The sequence below is a fragment of the Myotis lucifugus genome, unplaced genomic scaffold (genome assembly GCF_000147115.1).
Source record: "Myotis lucifugus unplaced genomic scaffold, Myoluc2.0 scaffold_585, whole genome shotgun sequence".
NCBI lineage: Eukaryota > Metazoa > Chordata > Mammalia > Chiroptera > Vespertilionidae > Myotis > Myotis lucifugus.
The window spans coordinates 1-16340 of NW_005871633.1; the positions used below are offsets into that span (position 1 = coordinate 1).

General features: G+C 62.8%; 3 protein-coding genes across 10 annotated transcripts in view; all 3 read left to right on the plus strand.

The window, feature by feature from the left end:
• Window positions 1–410: 410 nt before the first annotated feature.
• Window positions 411–4012, plus strand: LOC102441485 (histone-lysine N-methyltransferase EHMT2; the record flags this gene model as incomplete). Its single annotated transcript, XM_006104659.3, has 7 exons — window positions 411–584; window positions 803–880; window positions 1154–1269; window positions 1352–1438; window positions 2828–2906; window positions 3029–3204; window positions 3531–4012. Coding segments are annotated over 7 exons (891 nt in total), but the record flags the coding sequence as incomplete, so codon positions are not given.
• A 178-nt stretch (window positions 4013–4190) lies between these two features.
• On the plus strand, window positions 4191–14693 carry SLC44A4 (solute carrier family 44 member 4). Of its 8 annotated transcripts, XM_006104593.3 has the most exons (21): window positions 4494–4508; window positions 6069–6117; window positions 6351–6424; window positions 6547–6625; window positions 7256–7355; window positions 7430–7555; window positions 7707–7767; window positions 9097–9184; window positions 9260–9343; window positions 9579–9814; window positions 9894–9993; window positions 10561–10653; window positions 10917–11019; window positions 12770–13023; window positions 13150–13244; window positions 13353–13456; window positions 13555–13628; window positions 13768–13838; window positions 13925–14016; window positions 14085–14169; window positions 14467–14693. In XM_006104593.3, the coding sequence occupies exons 4-21, from the start codon at window positions 6612–6614 to the stop codon at window positions 14586–14588; spliced, it is 1902 nt and encodes a 633-aa protein (XP_006104655.1). In that variant the 5' UTR covers window positions 4494–4508; window positions 6069–6117; window positions 6351–6424; window positions 6547–6611; the 3' UTR covers window positions 14589–14693. The 8 variants fall into 8 exon arrangements, 7 of the variants coding, with proteins under 7 accessions (XP_023601590.1, XP_023601588.1, XP_023601589.1 ...); XM_023745822.1 differs by having other exon boundaries at window positions 4191–4508; window positions 6069–6424; XM_023745825.1 differs by having other exon boundaries at window positions 9097–9343.
• Window positions 14694–14989: 296 nt separating this feature from the next.
• The window catches only part of NEU1 (neuraminidase 1), a 4474-nt gene continuing 3123 nt past the window's right edge, over window positions 14990–16340 (plus strand). The window contains exons 1-2 of the mRNA XM_006104594.3: window positions 14990–15247; window positions 15618–15810. Coding sequence (XP_006104656.1) covers window positions 15089–15247; window positions 15618–15810 — 352 coding nt within the window. The 5' untranslated portion in view covers window positions 14990–15088. The remainder of the gene's footprint in view (window positions 15248–15617; window positions 15811–16340) is intronic.

The window sequence follows — 16340 nt, forward strand, 5'->3', positions numbered from 1 at the left end:
GGCCCCTGCGCCTAGCCCTCCCCAGGCCCCTGCGCCCTAGCCCTCCCCAGCCCCTTGCGCCCTAGCCCTCCCCAGGCCCCCTGCGCCCTAGCCCTCCCCAGGGCCCTTAGAATCCCAAGAGCCACCTTCGGGTCTCCCTCCTAGGACTGCCAAATTTAGCAAATAAAAATAGAGAATAGCCAGTTAAATTTGAAAATCAGATGAACAGTTGATAACTTTTTTTTTAATGTAAAAGTGTCCCATGCAGCATTTGGGATGTACCTATACCAAACAATTATTTCTTGTTTATCTAAAATCTGAATTTAACTGGACGCCCTGTATTTTATCTGGCAACTTCACTCCCCATTCCCCTGCGAACACCCAGAGCACCTCCCTCCCTCCCCCAGCCCACGCCCTCCCCTTGCACCCAGGGAGCCCTCACCTCATCTTCCTTTGCCAGGGACGTGGCTCGGGGCTATGAGAACGTGCCCATTCCCTGCGTCAACGGTGTGGACGGGGAGCCGTGCCCCGAGGATTACAAGTACATCTCGGAGAACTGCGAGACTTCCACCATGAACATTGACCGCAACATCACCCACCTGCAGGTGAGGGCGGAGGAGCTCCTGGGCTCGGTCCCCTGGAGAAGCGTCCTCTCGCCAGGACACAGGCAGGGTAGTCAGGCTCAGGGTGGCCCTGGGACAATCCTCCAGCAGCATCTTGATTCTAAAACATGGGCCCTAGAGAAGGGGCAGCAGTGGGGGCAGGCGCAGTGGGGGCAGGCACAGGGCTGATTCCGGGCCCAGCTCACCCTGCCTCCCCCCAGCACTGCACCTGTGTGGACGACTGCTCCAGCTCCAACTGCCTGTGCGGCCAGCTCAGCATTCGCTGCTGGTATGACAAGGTACGCACCCTCGCCTTTCCCTCACCTCCTGCCCTGGCGCGGCTGGCAGAGAGGGCAGGGCAGACCTGGAATTCCTGGGATGCTGCTAGGACAGATGGGCCTGGCCCGACACCTGCAGATCAAGGGGGGGTTTGGGGTCCAGTCCTCTGACCTCGGAGCATATGTGGTGTCCACTGACTGGGTTGCGGCCAGGGAGGATTTTTCTGTGGGGTCTTGGGGGACCTGGGCAGCTGAGGGGGGACCACACAGAAACCACCGCCTCCCCCTCCCCAGGACGGGCGGCTGCTCCAGGAATTTAACAAGATCGAGCCCCCGCTGATCTTCGAGTGTAACCAGGCCTGCTCCTGCTGGAGAAACTGCAAGAACCGGGTGGTGCAGAGCGGCATCAAGTGAGGCCCTGGCCCTGCATGCGCACACGCACACGCACACTGTCTCCCATGCACCCAGCATCACTCTCTCTCCCACCCCTAGGGTTCGACTGCAGCTCTACCGAACAGCCAAGATGGGCTGGGGGGTCCGCGCCCTGCACACCATCCCCCAAGGAACCTTCATCTGCGAGTGAGTGGGCAGGGGCGAGGGGTGGGCCCAGAGCCACTGCTGCCTCTTCTGCCCTCTCTGCCTCCTCCCTGACAGGCCCCCCCTCTTCTCACCAGCCCATCTCCAGCTGCTCTGCCCCCATCCCACAGCCAAGCGCCCCGCCTGCCCACTCTGCCCAGACCCCAGGGCTGCCCATCACCACTGCCCACATCCCCACTTCCCAGCCTTACATCCCCTCTCCCTGCCTTTCGTTTGTGTGGTTGTTGTTCATCCGACGATATTTTTCCATTGGTTTTTATTTTATTTTATTTTATTTTTATTTTTTTCCCCGGGGGGTGGCAGCGGGGGTCCTCCCCGGGGTGGGGGGCAGCAGGGGTCCTCCCCGGGGGTTTATTTTTATTTTTAATATATTTTATGATTTTTTACAGAGAGGAAGGGAGAGGAATAGAGAGTTAGAAACATCGATGAGAGAGAAACATTGATCAGCTGCCTCTTGCACACTCCCCACTGGGGATGTGCCCGCAACCAAGGTACATGCCCTTGACCAGAATCGAACCTGGGACCCTTGAGTCCGCAGGCCGATGCTCTATCCACTGAGCCAAACTGGTTAGGGCTCCATTGGTTTTTAGAGTGGAAGGGAGGGAGGGAGGGGAGAAAGAGAGAAGAAACACTGATGTGGAGACACATTGATTGGTTGCCTCCTGCGTGCTCCCTGACCAGGGCCAGGGATCGAACCCACAACCTTTTTTCTGTCATGTCATCTCTCAACTCCTCAAGCAAGCAGCCATTCTTCCTGGGCCTCTGTTCCCCATCATCGCTCATTGCTCATCCTGCCTGCACCTGCCTTTGCCCTCACCCCTCTGCACCCCACCCTGCTCCCTGTGCCTCGGCCTCGGTCCCCTGGCAGATTCTCCAAGTGCCACCTTCCTCCCCCCCACCCCTCCGCCCCTGCGGCTTCATCCCTTCCTGCAGCCCTGACGCCTGTCCATCAGCCTGCCGTTGCCACGCCCACAAACCTCCCAGTGTCTAAACCTGAGCACTGTCCCACCCAAGCCAACTGCCACCGGCTCCCCCGAACCCAGAGCCCTGGGTCCATCCCTTCACCTCCCCCGGCCACCACACTTGCCTGTTGCAACTCTGCAGTGGGGACCTCACATGCCAGTGTCCCCATGTTCGTCCTCCTGGTCCTGCCCCGAGGGGGCCACCCCCCCCCTCCCAGATGAGGTCCCTGTCCTCTGGGCCCACTAGGCCGCGGGTCCCACGCGGGTGCCAGCACTGTGCAGCAGTGACGTTCGCGGACACTGACTGGGGCGTCTGACAGTGAAGCGGGGCCCGTGGGGTTGTGAGGAGACACGGTTGGGCCGGCTTCGCCGCCTGCCTGCCTTCAGAAGCCCTCGCCCTGCCCAGCAGGTATGTCGGGGAGCTGATCTCCGATGCCGAGGCTGACGTCAGAGAGGATGATTCTTATCTCTTCGACTTGGACAACAAGGTGGGCAGGAGGTCCCGCTGTCCCCTACTCCCAGGCCGCACATGGAAACCTGGGGGCTGGGGGGCTGGGGCCATTGGGGGGGGCCATGGGCCTGGCACTGAAGAGTGCCACCCTCCCCTCAGGATGGAGAGGTGTACTGCATCGATGCCCGTTACTACGGCAACATCAGCCGGTTCATCAACCACCTATGTGACCCCAACATCATCCCTGTCCGGGTCTTCATGCTGCACCAAGACCTGCGGTTTCCACGCATCGCCTTCTTCAGTTCCCGGGACATCCGCACCGGGGAGGAGCTGGGGTGAGGCTGGGCGGGGCCAGGGGCGGGCGGCGCGGGCCTGGGACTCAGCCTGAAGAGAACTCCCAGCTGCACGCATGCCCAGCAGTGTCCCTGGAGGGCGTGCTAAATAGGCCCGAGCTCACAGAATTTTGCTTCAGTTAATGGGTGGGGCTCAGGCTCCTGCATGCAGACAGTTCCAGGCAGGCTGGTGCTCGGGTCCACAGAACACGCGAGGGTCGGCCTGTCGGGAGAGGGGCAGGGCCCTCCGGAGCAGGGTCCACGGAGGCTCTGGCCTGGCCTGGGCAGTCAGGTCTGGGTCCCACAAGCCTCCTGTGCTCCTCTGACAGGTTTGACTATGGCGACCGCTTCTGGGACATCAAAAGCAAATATTTCACCTGCCAGTGTGGCTCGGAGAAGTGCAAACACTCGGCCGAGGCCATTGCCCTAGAGCAGAGCCGCCTGGCCCGCCTGGACCCCCACCCCGAGCTGCTGCCTGAGCTGGGCTCCCTGCCCCCTGTCAACCCCTGAGAGTGGACCATACCCCCCCCCCAATGCCACCAGCTCAGCAGCTGCCTCTCACTTGCTGCTCACATCCACACCACGCTGGGGGCACTGCCATCTCTCCCACTTGCCCTTCACACATTCCGGCCAGAGACCCCAGCCAGGCCCTGGAGGTCTGACAGCCCCTCGCCCAGGGCTGGTTCCTCCCTGGGAGGGACTTCAGGGCTGGCCGCCCCGCCCCCATCCTCAGCTGATGTTTGATGAACTGAAATGGGCCTCTGTGCCAGCTGGTGTCTTGGTTCTCAATAAATGTTGGGTTTGGTAACAACATTTGGGTTTGGGGGGGTGGGGGCTGTGGGGAGGAAGCACAGAGCACACAGGGAATGTAGGTCCAAGGGCAGAGCCAGGAGGAAGCGGCCGGACTGTTGTGCACAGCTGCCCCGGGGAGGGGAGGGGTGGGGAGGGAGGGGAGGACCCTGAGGGCAGGGGCTAGTCAAGGCCTAAAAGGCAAATGACCGCCTTGGCTGGAGGGCATGGGTGGAGGTGGTTTGCAGGGTTACAGGGATTCTTGGAGCATTCCAGGTCCCTCGGGTCACGGGCCCTGGCCCTGGCCCTGGCCCTGGCTGGGCCTTCCCGCCTCGCCCTCCTCCCTTTGCACTTTGAGGAGGAACTAGAGTGTGTCGGGGACCACAGGCGGAGGTGGGGCTGTGACGTGGGAGGGCGGGGCAGCGGCAGGTGAGTTGCCAGGTCTCCCGGCTCCAATCACTCCTCACTCCGGAGACACTGAACATGGGGGGGAAAGCCGGCTGGGGAGGAGGCCTACGGTGAGGACTCTGCGAGGGAGGGAGACCTGGCTGGGCCACCGGCGGGCCTGGGGAGCGGCGCTGGGGGAGCTCGTGGAAGAAGGCAGAGCCCGGTCCTGGGAGGAGGATGGGGTGCAGGGGCCGGGGGCCGTTGCTAAGGAAACTTGGGGAGTGAAGCTGGGGTCTGGGGCTTTATTTAGCCCCTGGGACCAGGGGTTCAGCCCCAGACGCTGGTCCCTGGGGCCAGGGCCCTGGGAAGGAAGGGAGCCTGAATGGAAGGAGTAGGGTGTGGTCCTGAGCAGGGGCTGGGGTGCGGGCTGCGGAGCCTGCCGCTGCCAGGTGAGGCCCAGCCAGCAGAAGGCTGGGTCCCCGGGAGGGTCAGCCTGGACCTGGGCTGAGGGGAGGGCGCTGGGGGTCTTTCCACGGGGTCGCTGAGCAGTGCTGGGGCCCCAGTGAGGAGTTGGGGCTCAGGGTCTTCATGGGGGGCTGAGCCTGTACTGGTACCTTGAAGAATAGAGGCGGGGCCTCCTGGGGTCCCCGTGAAGGGTAAAGCCTGAGGGGAGATGGAGCAAGAAGCTTGTGTCTGTCCAGAATCTGTGAGCAGTGGGGGCTGGGAGCCGTCCCAGGACCTGAGGGTTAGGGGTGGGGAGGTGTGAGGGAGAGGGACGGGCCGCCCGCCTCGGGGATCCCTGTGAGCAGTGGGGGCTGGGAGCCTGCCTGACAGTCCCTTGGGGCTGGGGGTCTGAGCCCCTGTTCTGGAGGGAAGGGGACTCCCAGAGGGGAGACCTGGGTCTCAGGGGGCCGGGAAGAGCAGGAGGACTTCCTGGAGCAGCTTTGCGTCAATCATTGATCTCATGCCCAAGAGCCGTGCAGGGACAGAGTCCAGCACCTGCAGAGCACGGACCCCACCTCTTCCCACACTGCCCAGCCCTCTGCCCTCCCTCCTCGGCGCCCACAAGGGACCCTGGTCCTGGCCCGCTTCCTCCCTGTGTACTCAGGGAGGACCAGGAACAGGACGCAGCCACAATCTCAACCGCCGAGCTCAGGTGTCACCCTGCTTGGATTGCTTGCCCAGCGACTGGCAGTGGCCGGGAGACAGGCCCTTGGGGAGGGGTGTGCAGGGAGCTCCCGCCCGCCCGCCCTCCCCAGGCCCTGCGGAGTTGAGGCCTGTGGCTCTGGGGGCCAGCGTGGGGGTCTGCGGCAGCTGGGAGAGGGGTGTGACCTCCCTGTGGGCTCCACCTGTGCCGCCTGGGAGGGGAGGGGACGGGATGGCAGCATGAGGGCCACTGGAAGAGTGGACAGAGTCCACCTCCCCGGGGGGCGAAGGAGAGAGGGCCAGGGTGGAGGCAAGAGTGGAAGTTACTGTCCTGGAAATGACCCGTAAGGGCCCCCCTCCCCCCAAGGCCACCTGGGGGTTCACGGCGAGCAGCAGACCTGCTGGCGGGCCTGGAGCCTACCTCTCCTGCCCTCCCATTCCCCTCCCGCCAGCCCTGCCCCGTCCATTTCCCTTGGTGGGGACAGGAAGTGGGGAGCGCGTCCTCTGAGTGCCTCGCTCTCCACACTGCTCCCCACTGCCCGCAGGGAAGCCAGTCAAACACGACCCTTCCTTCCGAGGCCCCATCAAGAGCAGGTGAGCGCTGGGAACTCGCTGGGGCAGGGGCCTTGCCTCTGCCGGGAACTTGCTGAAAAACTGGTGAGAAGCTTGTCCCCGGAGAGTGGGGCGCTGCCGTGGAGGGGCCGCGGCTCGGTGCCGTTCAGGAAACCAGCTGAGCAGGGCAGCTGTGTGTCCTGGTGGCTGCAGAGGAAGCTCGCCCACCAGAGGGCCGCCCAGGCCCAGCGCCCGCTCAGCAGGCCTTCCCGCAGGGGCTGCACCGATGTCATCTGCTGTGTCCTCTTCCTTCTCTTCCTCCTGGGCTACACCGCGCTGGGCATCGTGGGTGAGTTTCCCGCTGCGCAGCTCGGGTGGAGGCTGGGGGCAGTGGCCAGGGAGACACGGTTCCCATGCTGCTCCCCACAATGTCCCTGCCGCCCCCTCCGGTGACTCTGTGTCTGTGTCCAGCGTGGGTGTATGGAGACCCCCGGCAAGTCCTCTACCCCAGGAACTCCACCGGGGCCTACTGCGGCATGGGGGCCAACAAGTGAGTACACCAGCGGGGCCAGAAGGAGGGGACCCCCCTCAGCCACATTGAGCAGGCTCCCCTGCAGGCAGCTGGCTTAGGAGGCCCCCCAATTGCAAGGCGATGTAGAGCCAGGGTCAGGGGCACAGGCTTTAGAGTTTGGAAATGGCCTTGGGCTCCCCACCTGGGTCCTGGCCGTGTGGCCTTCAAGGTGCTCGGCCTCATCTGAAACGCAGGGGTGACCCCCGCAGCGGTGCTGTCGGTCCTCATAGGCAGGAAGTGGCCCATCGACAACCAAACCTCCGGCATTTACGGCATTTACATGGCGTTCGCCTGTTCCAGGCTGGCGGGCACTGTTAGTTTCCACGATGGGGCTGAGACTGTGAGCAGTAGAGGGACTTGCTCAAGGTCATAAAGCTGGGTGGTGATTGGGCTCCAGAGTTCATGCTTTTAACCGTTTGCGAGCATGGATTTGCTCAGCTCTCTGAACCATATGCGGCGCTGAATGACTCTGGAGATCTTCCGGTCTCTCATACCTCCAGCTGGACTGAGGCCAGGAGCTAGGTGTGCAGCCTGGAGGCGAGGCCCGGCCGTCCCTCCTGCCCCTACACCTGGCCAGGCCCTGACACATGCACGTCCTCCCTCCTGCAGAGACAAACCCTATCTCCTGTACTTCAACATCTTCAGCTGCGTCCTGGCCACCAACATCATCGCGGTCGCTGAGCACGGCCTGCAGTGTCCCACACCCCAGGTCAGCCTGGGGCCTGCCTCTGCCCAGACCACCCCAGGTCTGGAAAGAGCCCCACAGCACGCCCTCTGCCCCAGGTGTGTGTGTCCTCCTGTCCAGCGGCCCCCTGGGTCGTGAGTCAGGGTGAGCTCTCACTGACGGTCGGGGAGGTCTTCTACGCTGCAAACCGGACTGTCTGTCGGCCAGGGGTGCCCTGGGACATGGTGAGCGCTGCCCCAATGTCATCGCTGTCATCAAGGAGGGGCCGCATGGGTGGGGTGCAGGGGGTTTGGGAAGATGACTGGGGTGGTAGCGCGGGGGAGGGGGGCACTCCATCCTGCTGTGACTGGTGTCTGTCCCTCCCCCCACCCCCAGCCAGTACTCCAAAGCCTGGAACGAGACCTCTGCCCCAGCTTCCTCCTCCCCTCCACTCCAGGTGAGAGCACACGCCCCCTCGGTCAGGTAGCCTATACTTTTATTGCTCAAATGAGGAAGCCAGGCCAGAGACCGTGAAGTCGCACCAGGACAGCACAGTTCCCGGCACCTGGGCGCGGGGCGTGGCTGGCCGCAGGAAGTGCAGCTGCCCGTGGAGCTGCGTGCTGGTGGGAGGTTCAGAGGGTGCGTGGAAACATTTAGGTGCGTGCAGACAGACCAGAAGTTCACCCAAATGCTACAGGTGACTATGGCTGGCGGTGGGGTGGCAGGTGACTAATTTTCATTCTGTATGCTCTTCTTTCCAATAGTAAATCTTTCTTTAAACAACCAAATTATTTTTATGACTTTTTAATTGACTTTGAGAGAGAGAGGAAGGGGAGGGAGAAAGAGAGAAACATTAATGTGAGAGACATCCATCAGCTGCCTCCTGCATGCCCCCTACGGGGGATCGAGCCCAAAACCCAGGTATGTGTGCTGACCAGGAATCGAACCAGTGACCTTTCAGTATACTGGACGATGCTCAACCAATCAAGCCACACCAGCCGGGGCAGTCAATGTTATTTTTTAAAGAAAAAATATTTAAATTATAGCATGAGAAAAGATACCCAGTTCTCACCATAAATACAATAGGAAGTTCCTCAAATGAATGCTCCAAAGTCAGAGCTGGACTTAAGTTCCAGCACTTTCCAGCTGTGTGGTCTTGGGCTAATTGCTCAACCTCTTGAGCCTTATTTGCTCTTGAGAATGTCAGTGCCAAAGCAGGTTTACCTGGCAAAGTGGCAAGGGTGACGACAAATGGGGGCATGTAATCGGTGGCACAGGAGAAGGCACAAGCCTCCTGCAGGAGGCAAGGTGAGGCGAGGATGGAGCTCGACAGGGAGAGGGGCGCAGCAAGAGCGACGGCTCGGGAGGCCTGAAGCCTGGCTGTGAGGTGAGCAGGGTCAGGGCCGAGCCTCGAGCCTCGGAGGAGCCTGAGCAGCAGAGTGGCTCGGGCCCTGGGATGACGCTGCCCACGCTGTGCCTGGCTCCCTGGCTGATGGACGCAAGGTGGGGAGTGGAGGTTTCCTAAGAGCCAGCCCAGAGCAAAGGAGGGTGTGAGGCGGCGGCGCCATTAGGGGAGGACGGGACGTAGAGTGAAGGCAGCGTGGCCTGGGCTCCGAGACAGAGCTTTTTGCTCTTTGCTGTGGAATCAAGAACCACTCTCAGAGGGAGCCGACCATCTCTCCTGCCCACCCGCACCCCCCCCCCCAGGGCTGTGGCTGAGGTGCAGCCAGAGACTTTCAAGGCAAAGCTCTGCGCCAGCCCCCCAGTAGCTGTTCTCTCCCTCCAGCTCTGGGGCGCTGTGTTCCATACCCCAATAGTACACAGGTCGAGTTCCCAGGGATCTCTGGCAACACCTCCATCAACCAGGGGATCAGGTGGGTACCGCCGTCTCTACAGCTCTGCCCCTCTGCCCTTCCAACCGCAGCCCGACCGACTCTGTCTCTCCCTAGTGGTCTTCTGGACAGCTTCAATGCCCGCGACATCAGCGTTAAGATCTTTGAAGACTTAGCCCAGTCCTGGTACTGGATTCTTGTGTGAGTCACCAGATTCCCCACTTTCTCCTTCCATTCTCCCTCCCTGATCCGCATCCTCCAGCCCAGTGTCTGACACTGAGTCTTTAGACTAGGGAGGAGGAGCCAGAGCTCAGAATGGACCCCAAGCCCAACAGGATTTATAATAGAAAGGAGGTCTAATCTGAAGACTGTAGGGGTTTGAGGAAAGGCATTTGGGGGCCAGGGGTGACCCTCACCTACCTCCTCCTGCCTACAGTGCCCTGGGCGTGGCTCTGGTCCTGAGCCTGCTGTTTCTCCTGCTGCTTCGCCTGGTGGCCGGGCCCCTGGTGCTGGTCCTGATCCTAGGGGTGCTGGGGGTGCTGGCATATGGCATCTACCACTGCTGGAAGGAGTACCGGGTGCTACGGGACCGGGGTGCCTCCATCACCCAGCTGGGCTTCACCACCAACCTCAGCGCCTACCGCAGTGTTCAGGAGACCTGGCTGGCGGCCCGTGAGTACCCCGCCCCTCCAAATGCCAACCGCCAAAGCGCTGCCCTGGCCCTGACCGCCTCTGCCCTGTCCACCCTCAGTGATCGTGCTGGCTGTGCTTGAAGGCCTCCTGCTGCTCATGCTCATCTTCCTGCGGCAGCGGATCCGCATCGCCATCGCCCTCCTGAAGGAGGCCAGCAAGTCAGGGCCTACCCCAGAGAGGCGGGCAGAGGGCAGGGTGGGCCGGTGGGCGGCTGGGCAGGTGCGGGAGCCCTGCAGGAGAAGGGCAGAATAGTGCAGTGGTTAATACTGCTGTTACAGCCTTTCTGAGCCTCTGTTTACCCATCTGTGAAGTGGGGGTGAGAGCACACCTACCTTGTAGGGTGCCCTGAGGATGAAGTGAGTGTGTCTCAGCATGAAGCAGCCCTCCAGAAGGGCTGTCCTGGCAGTCACTGTTGCCATGGTGATGGTGGGTGGGTGGGACGGTGGGAACCCAGGCAGGGTGGGGAAGCAGCAGCTTGCTCCCCACCAAGACCTACCTGCCAGGTTGGTCAACACACCACTTTGAGGACTCCCTGGCCTTACTTTCCCTGACGCTGTCCAGGGGGCTGCTCTGAGACTCACTTCCTCTAAGGGCCCCTGAGCCAGATTCACTGACTTCCGGTCCCTCAGGGAGCTCCTAGGTGTGCCCAGCCCCCGGGGAGGAGCAGGCCCTGGGGCAGAGGTGGGGCCGGGGGCCTGCTGGTGGACAGTGCTCACTCCCTGCAGGGCCGTGGGACAGATGATGTCCACTATGTTCTACCCGCTGGTCACCTTTGTCCTCCTGCTCATCTGCATTGCCTACTGGGCCATGACTGCCCTGTATCCTTTGCCCACACAGCCAGCCCTCCTGGTGTCCGTGGGGCGGAGGGCAGAAAGGGCAGGACTTGCCCACTCAGTACCTTCGTGCTGGGGAGGCGCCCGTCCCTCTGGGCATGCACACTGGCCCGGGGACAGCGGGGAGAGCGAGCCCAGGCAGAAGTCCGGCCTCGGGCCAGGGAGCATCCGGCACCAGCACCTGGGAAGGCCCTGTGGAGGGGCCACAGAGACCCCGTGTGGCCATGCTTTCCTTGACTTCCCTCTGGGTACCTGGCCACCTCAGGACAACCTCAGTACGTCTTCTGGGCACCCAACGCCAGCTTCCCCAGCTGTGAGGCCGTGCCAGTGAACGCATCGTGCGACCCCATGGTGAGGGGATTGGGGGTGAACGTGGAGGGGCACCAAAAGGGCTGAGGGCACCTTAGGGCCGAATGCCTCCTTGTGCAGGGGAAACCGAGGACTAGAGAGGACAGAGGCTCCCTCAAGGTCACACAACAGGCCCCGGCAGAGCCTGAAAGGGAGCCAGTCCGCTGACTCCCGAGCCAGGAGTCCTGCCCGAGCCAGGGAGGGCCACTGAGGCAGCGCCAGGCCGCAGGAAGCTGGATGCCAGGGCCCTGCCCTCCCCAGGAGATTCCTCTGCTGGACCACGAACGACCCCAGCCAGTCCGCTCTGTAAAGTGGAGCTAATCGTAATACCCTCATAGTACCCGGCTCTCAGGGCGAGCCAGACCAGGCCATGACTTTGGGCACATAAGTGCTTAGTACAAAGCCCAGCACCTGATTAGCTCTGATAGCGATGGGTTTTGTTTAGTTTTTTTATCTTCCTCCCTGGGAACACACTGCCCTGCCCTGCGGGGTCTGGGAGAGAAGCTGCCAGCCCCCCCCCCCTCCCCACACACACACACACCCCGCCCCTGAGGTTCCCAAGGGGTGGCCTGGACCTCTGGGAATTGACTGTCCTCAAAGCTTTCCTGTGGCCACCTGCTCTGAGCGGGACGGGCTCTGCCCACAGGCACTGGCCCCCACTCTAAAGGGGAGGGAGGTTTGCGTCCGTTTGCGAAGGATCCTATGTGCCAAGCTGTGCAAAGCCCCAGATGACCGAGCTTGCTTCAGCCGGCTCAGGACCTGGCCGTGGAGACGGACACCGCCCGCAGACACACACATGGAAAGTGGTTCATTTTATTATAAAATGTCTGACGCACTCGGGCCCAGCAATTATCAAGGCTGTCACATTGGCTGGGAAGGGTTGTTTTTTATTTCTATGCTTTTCACTTGTTATGGAAATTTCTCAAACATGCTAAGTAGAGAATTCCCATACCCAGATCCCACACCTTTGACTTTCTCTTTTCATCCATCTCACCCAACCCCCACCCCTAAGTGAAAATATTTTTCTAGAGTTTAAGGGAAATTTGGACATCATACCATTTCACTTGTAAACACATCAGAATGGATCTCAATAGATAAGGACTTTTTAAAAATATATTTTTTATTGATTTCAGGGAGGAAGGGACAGGGAGAGAGAGATAGAAACATCAATGATGATGAGAGAATCATTCATCGGCTGCCTCCCTCATGCCACCTACTGAGGATCGAGCCTGCAACACGGGCATGTGTCCTTAACAGAATCAAACCTGGGACCCTTCAGTCCGAGGGCCTATGCTCTGTCCATTGAGCCAAACCGGCCAGGGCAACAGATAAGACTTTTAAAAAGCATAGCCACTATAACCATTATCAAACCCAACAAGATTAACAATAATTCCTTAATGTCATCAGACACACAGTCTCCTCAATTTTGCTGGAAAGCATTTTGGTTGAAGTTGCAGAGGCTGCTCTGGGAGGGGACAGCTGGTCGAGGGCCTGGCCAGGCCTTGGCCCCAGGGCTCCCCACACACCATTAAGGCCTGGCCCACACCACGAGGTCTGGGAGTTCCTGAGAGCTCCTGCGCTCACCCAGAGCCGGAAAGAAGAGATTTATGCTCACGCAATAGGCGAGATCAACCCACTTGGGACCTGGCGGTGAATCTCCCGGAGGGAGCCCTTCCCCAGCTGGGAGGCTTTGCTTCTTTCCACTCTGGGAGTGGCGGGCGCTGGCTGGGGATGACCTGTCTGTGCTCCCCAGGCTCAGCCCACGAACTCCTCGTGCCCCGGACTGATGTGCGTCTTCCAGGGCTACTTGTCCACGGGCCTGGTGCAGCGATCTCTCTTCAACTTGCAAATCTACGGGGTCCTGGGGCTATTCTGGACCCTCAACTGGGTCCTGGCTCTGGGCCAGTGTGTCCTGGCTGGGGCCTTTGCCTCCTTCTACTGGGCCTTCCACAAGCCCCGGGATATCCCCACCTTTCCCCTGGGCGCAGCCTTCCTCCGGACGCTGCGGTAAGCCTGGGGCTGGGGGAGCCTGGGGCCAGGGTGAGCCTGGGGCCGGGCAGCCTGGGCGGGGCGGGTTGGGAGCCCGGGAGTCCAGGGGTCGCGGCCGCCTCTGACTGCCTCCTCCCTGGGCAGTTACCACATCGGGTCGCTGGCCTTTGGGGCCCTCATCCTGACCCTGGTGCAGATAGCGCGGGTCATCTTGGAGTACATTGACCACAAGCTGAGAGGTGAGCAGAGGTCAGGGGCTGGGGAGGCCCGGCTGAGCAGCTGGGTCCCTGGGGAGAGGCTCTCAGGCCCTGTGTCCGGGTCCTGACACCCGAGTCGCTGGCCCCCAGTCGCCCAGAACCCCGTGGCCCGCTGCATCATGTGCTGCTTCAAGTGCTGCCTCTGGTGCCTGGAGAAGTTCATCAAGTTCCTGAACCGCAACGCGTACATCATGGTGAGCCCAGTGCACGCAGGCCCGGCTCCTGGCCCCGCGGCCGCCCCGCCCGGCCCAGGGGAGCCCCCGGGTGACCCCGACCTTCCCCTCCCACCCAGATCGCCATCTACGGGAAGAATTTCTGCGTCTCCGCCAGAGACGCCTTCATGCTGCTCATGCGGAACGTGGTCAGGTCAGGCTGCCCCGCGAGGTCTCCGCGCACCTGGGCTGCGGGGGGCGCGGTGCGCAGAGGCCTGCGCCCCGCGGGGTGACCCCTGGCCAATGCCTGCCCGCAAGGGAGGCAGCCCCGTCCATGGCCTCTCCCCGCGCAGGGTGGTGGTCCTGGACAAGGTCACGGACCTGCTGCTGCTCTTCGGGAAGCTGCTGGTGGTGGGAGGTGTCGGTAAGGACCGGCCGAGCCGCCAGCACCCGGCGGGCGGGCGGGGCGGGGAGCGGCGAGCTGGCCCCGGTGACGCCGCCCTCCCACAGGGGTCCTGTCCTTCTTCCTCTTCACGGGTCGCCTGGGGCTGGGCCAAGACTTGGAGAGCCGCCCCCTCAACTACTACTGGCTGCCCATCATGGTGAGTGGCCCCCTCCCGGCCGCACCCCCTAGCGCCCCAGAGAAACGCTAACAGGCCGCGCCCCGCAGATCGCCGTCCTGGGGGCCCACTTCGTCGCCAGCGGCTTCTTCAGCGTCTTCGGCATGTGCGTGGACACGCTCTTCCTCTGCTTCCGTGAGTGCGCACCGCGGTGCAGGCTGGTGGGAGGGGGAGCTCCCGGGGAGAGACCTGTCGTCCCGGGAAACCCCGGGGAGGTGTGGGGAGCGGGGTCCCCGCACCGGGCGGTGGGCGCCTCTCAGGCTCCGGTCGTGCCGGCGCCGCTCCGCGCAGGGGGCGTGCGGCCCCGCGAACCTGACCACGGGGAGGGATGTGCTATCATGGTCCCAGCTGACAAATGGGGGCGGGGTTGCATGGCCCCCCCTGCGAGTCCCAAACCTGCGCCCCGCCCGCTAACGCCTGCTCGCGGCGCAGTGGAAGACCTGGAGCGCAACGACGGCTCCGCGGCCCGGCCCTACTTCATGTCCAAGGCGCTCCTGCAGATTCTCGGCAAGAAGAACGCCGCGCCCCCGGGGGGCAAGGGGAAGAAGCCCTGAGCCGGCGCCGCCCCGCGCAGCCTCCCGGCCTCCCCTCCGCTCAGGCCCTGATTTTGTAGTAAAAAGATGCTATTAAAGATTGACACATATTTGTTTTCGCAAGAAGCCTGGTACTGCTCTCATTCCGTTCTGGACAATGAGACCCTGTCCTCCCGCCCCGCACTTTAAAGTAGGCCCGCCCCCATGTCGCGCCCCAGCGGCTGCGACCAATCAAAAGGCTCTGAGGAGTCATCCCGGCCCTTCCTCATTCCCGCCCGGGTCACGAGCTGCGGCGCTTCAAAGGGAGCCAATAGGAGGGCTAGCTCAGAGGCGCTGACGGGTCACGTGAAGAGTCCGAGTGTTTGGGGCCAATTAGAGTCTCAGAAGCGCGGCGGAGCGGCGGGTGGGGGCGGGACGGGAGGTGACACCTGAGTGCTTAAAGGGCCAGGGTCAGCTGACTGACTCCAGCCCGGGTTTAGTCCTGGGGGCCAGGGGCCGGGGGCGCGCCATCGCGGGGAGAAATGACAGTCGAGCGGCCCGGCGCGGTGCTCCTGGGCGGCCCCGAGGGACCGCGGAGGCCGGCGTTCGGGAGAGTCTGTGGGGTTCAGGTATTTGCCGCGATCTTCCCGCTGCTGTTGTCCGCAGCAGTGACCGCGGGGGACGAGAACGACTTCAGGCTGGTGAGCAGCCCTGCACCGCCCACCCCGACCCCGACCCCGCGAGCGGCCCACGCCCGGCGGTGCTCGCGGGACTGCCCGCCCCCCGCCCCTCCGTCCGCTCACAGCCCCTCCGCCTTCAGGGCCTCGCCCTCCGCATTCGCGCTCCTTCCCCTTCGGAGGCCCCTCTTCTCCGAGGGCGCCTCTCCCCTCGCAGCCCGTCCCCCGCTCCGAGCCCCCTGCCCTCCGACCTCTCCCCGGGGCTCCCGCCCTGGTTCTGGGACCCGCCCCCCGCGCGACCCCACAGCTGCCTCTCCCGGGGGACCTGACTGAGCCGCTGCCCCGCCGTCCTGACCCGTCACGTGTGCCCGCGTTGCCCCTCCTCCGCCCGCAGGTCCAGCCGCTGGTGACCATGGAGCAGCTGCTGTGGGTGAGCGGGCGGCGCATCGCGGCGGTGGACACCTTCCGCATCCCGCTCATCGCCGCCACCCCTCGCGGCACTCTCCTTGCCTTTGCCGAGGCCAGAAAGATGTCCACGTCGGACGAGGGGGCCAAGTTCATCGCCCTGCGGAGGTCCGTAGACCAGGGTATGCATCCTCCCGGGCCAGAGCCGGCGCTGGGGGGGGTGGGGGGGGGCGGCCTGACCGGCCCGAGGCCCTGGGGGAAGGGCGCCTGCGCAGAGGAGGCGCTCGGGACAGTGACCTGGAAGTTGGGGTCACCACGGGGTGAGCCTTCAGACGTTCATCAAGCACTGACTGCGCCTGGCACGGTGGGAGGGCCTGTGAGCACAGTGATGAACAAAACAGCAAAGCCAGCCCTGGCGGGGCTCATATTCTACTGGGGCCACAGATGAGCAGGCTAAATGCAATGGTGTGAATATGGGGGGAGCCTGGGGGAAGGCCCTGGGCGGAGGGGTCCGAGGCCGGAGGAGCTGTGTGTCAGCGGAGTGAGGGGAGCAGCTCCCTCCAAGAGGCCAGGAAGCCAGGTCTGGGCCCCGGCCCTTGTAAGGCCTTGGTCCTCAGCGGGAGCGGAAGGTTACAGGGCCTGGTGGAGAAGGGCTTCTCGCGGGGTGAGCACCCTGGGTTCAGCTCTCATTATCCAACTTGAGAAACAGAGT